The sequence below is a fragment of the Arachis hypogaea genome, chromosome 9 (assembly GCF_003086295.3).
Source record: "Arachis hypogaea cultivar Tifrunner chromosome 9, arahy.Tifrunner.gnm2.J5K5, whole genome shotgun sequence".
Taxonomy (NCBI): Eukaryota; Viridiplantae; Streptophyta; class Magnoliopsida; order Fabales; family Fabaceae; genus Arachis; species Arachis hypogaea.
In genome coordinates, this window is record NC_092044.1 from 103,496,697 (window position 1) to 103,505,503 (window position 8,807).

The following is an 8,807-nucleotide window of genomic DNA, read 5'->3' on the forward strand; positions in this document are numbered from 1 at the left end:
TAGGGCTTCTTTTCATTTGATGATTGAAAAGGTGTGGGGAAGATTAGCTAATTAGAAAGGAATGCTTCTAAATAAAGCAGGGAGACTTTGCCTGATCAATTCTGTTGCAGCATCCATTCCTGTCTATCATATGCAGTTATCTTTTTTTCCAAATTGGGTTTGCGATAAATTGTATTCTATGATGAGACAGTTCCTTTGGAAGGGTCAAGTTGATAGTATAGGTCTTTCTCTTGTTAATTGGAGGACCGTTATCACTCCAAAGAAATTTGGTGGCATGTGTGTTAATATATCTTTACTTGGTAAATTGGTTTGGCAACTTTTTCATTGTTAGGACAAGCCTTGGGTTGCTCTATTGATGGCAAAATATCTGAGGAATGAGGGAGTTTTAGATGGCCATGTCCCTTGCAATGCTTTTCATGTTTGGAAGAGTATCTCAAAGGCTTTTGGTGCTCTTAAGGATGCCTTCTTTTGGTGCGTTGGGTCACTTGATCAATCCTTTTGGTTTGACAATTGGAGTATTGAGGGCCCAATTGCTCAAGATGTCCCTTTTGTACATGTATCTGACTCTGATTTAACTATTAGAGACGTTTGGAAAGATGGTCAATGGAATCTCCATGATATTTTCTCTATCATTCCAGAAGATGTCAAACAACGTTTGAATGCTTATAATCCGGATTTGAATGCTGGAGAGAGTTCGGGTTGGTCGTGGGGTGTGGCATCTTCTAGACTCTACTCAGCTAGGAGTGGGTACAGTTGGCTAGCCAAAAGAAAGTTTGACTGGAATGAGCATTATAATTGGTTGTGGGTATGGCGACTGCATATTCCTGAGAAGTACAAGTTCTTGATTTGGCCCAGTCTTCATAATGCTATTCCTACGGCAGAATTTTGTTTGGGTCGTGGTTTAGCTTTATCTAGCATCTGTCATCGATATCAGAATGGTTCTGAATCCATTCTTCATTGTCTTCGGGAGTGCCCTAGTGCCAAGGAGGTCTGGAACCTTTTAGGCTTGTATTCAGATAACTCGAATTTACATGATTGGCTCTACAGAGGTGCAAAGAGTGGAGATATTTTTCTTTTCTTTTCGACCATCTAGTAGATTTGGAGAAGCAAGAATTAGGACTTATTTAGTATAGATGATTCATGGAGTGCTAGTAAAGTGGTGAGTTTGATTCATAGTTCAATAAGGGAGTTTCACACTATTTTTGCTATGCATCAATCTTTGTCTCTTCCTTCACTTTGTTTGCATTGGGTTCCACCTCTAGTTCATTCTGTTAAATTGAATTGTGATGCTAGTTGGTTTGCTCCTTTTGGCTATGCTGGTTTTGGTTGTATCATTCGCAATCCTGATGGATGTTGGTTGAAAGGTTGCGCTGGGAAAGTCGAAGTGTGCAGTGTTCTTTTTGCTGAATTGTATGCAATTTGGAGAGGTTTACTTCTTGCTTGGGAGAGTGGATTTCGTGAGGTTATTTGTGAAACAAACTGTTTAGAAGCTCTTTTCTTGGTAAACCAAAGAATGCTTGGTAAGGATATTCCGGAATGGAATTTGGCAAAGCATATACAAGAGGTTATGAATTGGAATTGGAGAGTCTCTATTCTTTTAATTCAGAGGATCGCAAATAGTGTTGCAGATTGTATGGCTAAAGCAGCTGCTTCTGGCGCGGACTTTCACTCGAATTGGAGCCAACCATGGAGTGAGCTTCAACATCTAATAGATTTAATATGAACCTAGCCAATTAATTTGGTTTTGTCTCTTTTTTTTCTTTCTTTTCTATTTAGTCACAAAAAAAACTAAAAGTAAGATAAAACTAAATAAATATAATTTAAATGAATATCACAAATATAATAAAATTTACCAAAAATTACTTATCACTTGATGTATGGATTTATTTTTCTCGTCTAATACTCTCTCGATAACTGGCACACCTTCTGGCAAGGTGTTGCTGCCTCTGTTCTTCACTCATATTTTGTCTTCATTGTCTTGACAAGTTCGTCGACCACCTCCACGTGAATCTTCCATTGGTATATTGTCAACCGTAATTAATCAAAGAAACATATAAAAATAGTTTTATACTTTTATTTAATGAGAAAAAGTAAATTACAGTTTTACATTATATTTAGGTGAAGTGAGAAGAATGTCGGAGAAGATAGAGGATAAATGAAGAAAATTTTTTTCTATTACAAAGTAACTAGTGAAGTGAGAGAGAGAGTAAAAGGAGAAATTAGTATCCTATTAGTTATTATAGATGAAGATGAAGAATAAGTAGTGGGAATTCTGTAACTGATGTAGTAACGTAATGTGAGAGAAATTAACGGGCGAAGTTATATTGACATGAACGTGAATGAAAATGAAGTAGTGGGAATTCTGTAATGGGAAGTAAGTTATTAAGAAAGATAAAAATGGAAAAAAAATTGGACACCAAAATGAGTTTTTCCATTATATATTACTAGCGGCTCAACAGGCACTACCGTGCCTGTTCAGCCGCTTTTTTTTATGGGATTTAAAGTTAATTATTTCAATGAATTTTAAAATTTTAAATTCGAATAACATAAAAATAATAATATAGAATAATCTATAATAATATAAAAATGTTCAAATTAAAATAATCATATATTACCTATCTATAAACAATAATAATATGAAAATGATTTAATTATAATGAACACATACATCACCTATCTACAAATCTACAAATAACATAATTCATATAAAATAATTATTACAATATTATTTTATCTTCTTCTATCTAACTCAAAGTCATAAAAATAAATAGAAAAATACGATTGTTTACAAAAAATGAGCCATATTTAAAAGTCACTTTTTTTCTTTGTTTAGGGACCTTTTTTTTTAAGTGGTAAACCAAAGTACGGATCTGTATTTGAAGAATCTTTCTTGTGCCTACAAAAAGTGTAAAGAAGAAAAATAATTATGTCTTTTTTTTTGTGATTATATATCAAACTATAAGTAAAAACGTTAAGATAAATCTAAAGTAATTTCTGAATTTGTACCGAGAAAAAATCTTTAGCAATTCCTCATACATCTCCTTATCAATAGATTCTTGAGCCTTGAAGAACTACAAAATTTAGAAATCAATAAAATATACCATATGCCAATACAAATTTCATTATATTTGAACGAAAAGTTAACAATAAAAAATATAAAACCTGCAAAATTGAAATTTCTTGTTTGAGGTTGGATTTCCTACACATGCACAACAAAAGAAGCCATTAAACCCTCTGTAGAGCATTCAAATCTATAAGTATCTGATATTACCTCTATTTTGGGTGGTTTCTTAATCTAATGATAGGTACCTGCAATGTTGTTCTTTACTAACATCAGTTGATTCCGCTCCTATGAGTTTGTTGCTGGAAAAAGAAAAATGTTTAATTTATTATCCGTAGTTTAAAATTATTTTTTGTAACTTTATTCAACATGAGAAACATAATCTCCGTTACAATCTCAGAGTAACCTTTTAATATTTTAGGCACATACTTTTTTCCTTCATATTTTATTAGTAAAAGAAGAACATAGAAGGGGATAGATAATAGGCATATCAATAACATTCTGATTACGATGATTGTGTTACCTTGTATGTTGTTGAAGCAGTATTTCCTTTTTTATCATCTTCCAGAATTGGGTCTTGTCTGTTTTAACCGTTCCTCCCCAGCCAATAGAATAAATTTGAAGGGAATGAACCTATTAGATAACATATGATTATGATTACTAACATAGAAATAGAAGTATGTATATTGAATGCAATTTTGACAGTAATTAATTTAAAAAATTACTTTATTGTCTATTGGTTGGATTGATGCAATTGCTTGCTCATCTTTCCATGCACTCCAGAGATTTTGGAATCCTTCTTCCTGTAATTGATATTTGTTAATATATTTCTAGTATATATATAGTATGTCTTAGTTAATGATAATTAGTATGTACCTGTTGCATAAAACAAATGTTCAAGGTGGTTGTCTTTATCTCCTGGCATATATTGATGAGCTCCTTTGAAATCAAATTGTCTATTAAAAAATTATTAGTCGTTAATCCTCAATAAATTAAAGTTTGTATACATAGATATATATATCAATGAAAAAGATTTAAAGATTAAAATTATATGTAGACTGAATTGTACCAAGAAGTAACTACACACACTTACTAAGAACATAAATTACCTGTGGGGAAGGTAACAATATTTCTTTGAAAACTACATTTCTGGTAAATTCTCCACTTGTTCCATCTATTTTTCCTTCTTTGACTAAAATTTTTGTAGTTGACTGAGAAATACTTCAAGACAGAGCAACATATAATTGGCCATGGCTAAATACATGTTTAGGGAGATAGATCCCTACTTTAGGAATTGTCTGTCCTTGTGATTTGTTTATTGTTATTACAAAACTCAACCTTACAGGAAATTGCTTCCGGATAAGTATAAATGGCAGTCCTGAATTTTCTGTTGTTTTGTGTTTTATCCGAGGCAAGAAAGCTCTTCTTCCACAGTGATGACCGGTTAAAATTTCTACGTCCAACATGTTTTGAAAAGTTCCACGACATAGTAACCTTGTACCATTGCATAAGCCGGCCTTAGGGTCTATGTTTCTCAATAACATCAAAGGTGCACCTCTTTTTACCTTCAACACATGAGGTGGCAACCGCCTGTAGAAACTGAGTTAAGATATTCTTGTTGATATAAATTATTAGCATCTCCTTCTACTTCATCAAATGAGACTAAATTTCGTTCTTCTCCTGGAAACTGGTTGATAATTATATCATTAAGCTGTTGCACATCATGATTTTTTGGCGTCAATATTGCCCTTTCTACCATGTAAGAAGCGTCCCACCCATGAGATTGTAAGTTTGGAAATATTTCTTCTAATAACTTGTGTAACGATGTTTCACCCTCCCACGGAATTGCCATATTTGCTTGTATCCGTACAAAGTCTTCATGTATGGTGGGTTCAATTCCATCACCAATGCGCATAAGATACTCAGCAAAAACATGATCATTAGAAGATCGCATATTTTGTCGCAAATGGAGAATTTCAGTGGAAGCCCATAATTGAGACTTAACTATAGAAGCTGAAATCATTTGTGACTTACTACCTTTTGGTACCACAGGCAGTACTTGGCGGAAATCTCCTCCCATCACCATCACTTTTCCTCCAAATGGCATATCGTTTGCTAATATATCTCTCAGAGTGCGGTCTAATGATTGCACCGATTCTTTATTTGCCATAGGTGCTTCATCCCAGATGATTGCCGTTGTTTGTCTAATCAGCTTTGCAAGATCTGATTGTTTGCTTATGTTGCAAATGGATGATGGTTCTGCATTAATTGGGATCTTAAACCTAGAATGAGCTGTTCGACCCCCAGGCAATAATGTTGCGGCTATTCCTGATGATGCAGTTACCAAGACATATGACCCTTATTTCTCAATTCTGCAATTATAGCTCTGTAAAGAAATGTTTTGCCTGATCCTCCTGGCCCATCAACAAAGAACACTCCACTTTCTCTTCGATCAATTGTATTCATAATGCACTTGAAAGCTTTAGACTGGTCATCGTTCAATCTTGTTACGGAACACAGGTCTTCCCGGGGTACTTCGACAGACAGTTCTTCTTGGATAACTCTGGGTATCGAGTTGTCATTGTCATTTTCATGAGTTAGAGCTGGCAAATCGTATTGTGTAATCTGTTTTCCGTGCTGAAGGAGTATATCATTTATATCCCTGAGTAGCCGATTTGTGAACACTAAGGCTGTTGTGGTGCTGGTTAACGGATAATCATCCACCATATATGAAAAAAATTCATCCCATAAGCTTCTTACATCTGTAGGCTCACAAAATATTAAGATGGTTGCAAACAACCTTCGTAAAGCACATGGCAATCGTAAAACAGATGCCTCAACCAAACATTCATGGATGCTACTGTCACTCTCTAACAATCCTCGATGTTGAGCAGATTGCTTGAAGGACGAATATTAGATCCCATTCACTGTTAGCAAGTCATCCCAACTGATTGGTCCTCTGACATTAGATAACAGAATACGCAAATAGAATTTTTCTTCTTCTGAAGGTGATACAGTATAAATTCTACCGATGGATCTCCTATGTGTCTTGCGCCGACGCCATTCCTTTTCCTTGTTGTGCCAAGTGTAATACTCTGGAATTTCCCTGTACAAAAGATGCCTAGATTGTTGGTCCTCCTCACGATTTAGAGCAAAGAACTCAGTGAGCATTGTTCTAGAGAAATAATCATCATTAAGTATTTCAGGAATGGTTTGGTGATCATAGAAGCTCACTTGATGTTGATTTGGCAAATGAATTTGTAACCTTTCCACTGATGGATACATTCGGTAAAGGTTAAATTTAAATATTCTCCAACATGCCTCTGGAGCAGCAATCCATCTTGCATCAACAAACTGTTGGACCTCGTCAACATTAGAACTGTTGTGAACTTCCATTGCAACCCGGTCTGGACCCTTGTAGCAATATTTGTAGAGATACTTTATACTCTTGATGCTACTACATATCTCAACATTAATATGGCAATCATACTTTAGTAGTAGCCAAGGGTTGTACGGAACTACCCATCTATTGTCAACCGTGACATTTTGGTTAATTTGTACTGGAGTGTCGAATCGTCGCCTATATTGCGGATATGAGTCGTCACCTCTTTGTGTTTCTGCTGCGAACTCTTTTGGGTAGTTGCGTTTATATTTGCCATTTTTCATGCAGGGTGAAGATTGATCAAGTGTACCGCAAGGACCATGAATCATATGTTTTAGCACAACATTATGTAGGTGTGGTTCTACTTCTTTAGATGGTATCTCTGCACGTACCAAACTATCATAATGCTCCGGGTCAATTAACTTGTCATTGTTTTCTAAGATTAGCAACATATGTACATGTGGCAACCCTCTTTTTTTGAAACTCAGTGACATAAATATAGCTCTTCACCTTTCCCAAGACACCCTTAGTAATTACATCCTCTTTCAGCTGTTCAAATTTGGCTCGAAAAATTCTTGTTGTTAGATCTGGACGATCTTGTGGAGTTTGAACTGGGTTGAGTTCTAAAGTTATTTCAGTCCAAGATGGATTGCATGTCATTATGAGAAAAATATCTGGCTTTCCCTCTTTAAGAACAATCGCCATTCCATCTTCATATCGTTGGGTCATGTCGCGACGGCTACCAATGAACGACGATGGTAATATTGTTCTTTTTCTTCCAACATTTTCTGAAGACAAATATATAGAGAAATATTATTAGTTTTAATAATTATTTTGGGTAATTCTTAATGATTTTCGAAGTAGCAATTAGATACAACAATATTTACCTGCATTAGTTTCTCCTGTGTTCAAAGCATCTTGTAAACCTTGGTATAATTCAGCCCGTAATTTCTTCTGTCTATTTCGAACCCATCTTAACTTTCCGGTTTCAATTTTCACATAGTTATCAACAACATATTGTTGTAGTAGTCGTCCTGCTTGCAATACGGTGGAATGATCATCGGGGCGGATCTACAAATTTTTTAGAATTTGCAAAAAAGATTAGATACATTGATCAATTTTTTGGCATAATTTTATTGAAGTCTATACTGCGTAGGAAATGGAGATTTGTACCTGGAGCATATAACTATTATATGTTCGGCACGATACTTTGCCGCCACTTTGACTTCGGGTATTGATATCCCATCCATGAGTTCCAAATGGAAAAAGAAGAGGATATTGTAGTGGATCGTAATAGCCAACGAATTCCTGAATCCTTCGTAGGCTACCAGCATGAGTTTGCACCTTAATATCTCGCCCACGAATCATTGTTTCAACGTCATCACCAACAATTATGGCTGCTACCTGCGACGCAGTTGGAAGACTATATTGTGGCTGATTAGCAGGTCACTCTCTAATGACCAAACTACACTCATGTACATCTGACCGTTGTGCAAGCTGGCGAAACACATAGAGAAAAGGATTATACCGGTGTAGCAATTGTTGTAACTTGAAAACTAATGTTTCATGTAGTTGTGTGTTCTCCAGCATCCTATTCTGCAACTCGTGATCAGTATCATATATGTACAGTTGCAAAAACCGTGGCCGCGTGCTCTGATCCGGATGAAATCCTCCTATACTGTGATATATTGAGCCTTGAGCACGAAATGTATATATACCACGACCTGTTATAGCCAGTTGTTCGTCTATGTGCACACCACACGAAGTGAAGGAAAATACATGATTGTATCCACGAATATGTTTTCTAAAATGGTTTCCTTCTGCAGAGGGGTCCAAGAAGATTTCAAGCAATTCCTGAGGAGCATTTACTCGGGGAAGAGAGACTTTTCCCCCATTACAGCACATCTCGAACGTCTCATGGTGAAATAGACGTGCGCTACAGTAATGACATGTCCTTGGGACTGGTAGTGGAGTTCGAATTATTGTTCCATCCTCTTGAAAATTTCAAGCACAATTATGGGATGCTCGAACATTTTGTCTAATTTCTGTACTCGTATTAAATTAACATATATTTGGTTACATTCATAATGAAAATCATAAAATGATGAATTTTATAACAACTAAAAAAATAGTTCTTTGTTGATTATAAATACAAAAAATTACTTCCATTATAGTAGTATCATAAAAAAGAGATAAGTAGCTATCAAATATTTAAGTGATGTTTCAATCATTTTTCTTGACTTTGTTACATTGTATAATATTGTGATGTTGTTTGACTTTATTTTTTTTTTAAATTTTGTCATTCAGATGTATTTAACAACTTTAATTATAAAATATTTTATTTTATTCTTTCTAAAGATGTTT

At 35.1% G+C, this 8,807-nt stretch overlaps 1 protein-coding gene across 1 annotated transcript; it reads right to left on the reverse strand.

Moving 5' to 3' along the window:
- Nucleotides 1–5,974: 5,974 nt before the first annotated feature.
- On the reverse strand, nucleotides 5,975–8,348 carry LOC112709399 (uncharacterized). The gene is made up of 5 exons (XM_025761286.1): nucleotides 7,923–8,348; nucleotides 7,617–7,847; nucleotides 7,331–7,514; nucleotides 6,954–7,231; nucleotides 5,975–6,865 (listed from the first exon to the last, which is right to left on the reverse strand). The coding sequence occupies exons 1-5, from the start codon at nucleotides 8,346–8,348 to the stop codon at nucleotides 5,975–5,977; spliced, it is 2,010 nt and encodes a 669-aa protein (XP_025617071.1).
- Between the last annotated feature and the right edge of the window lie 459 nt (nucleotides 8,349–8,807).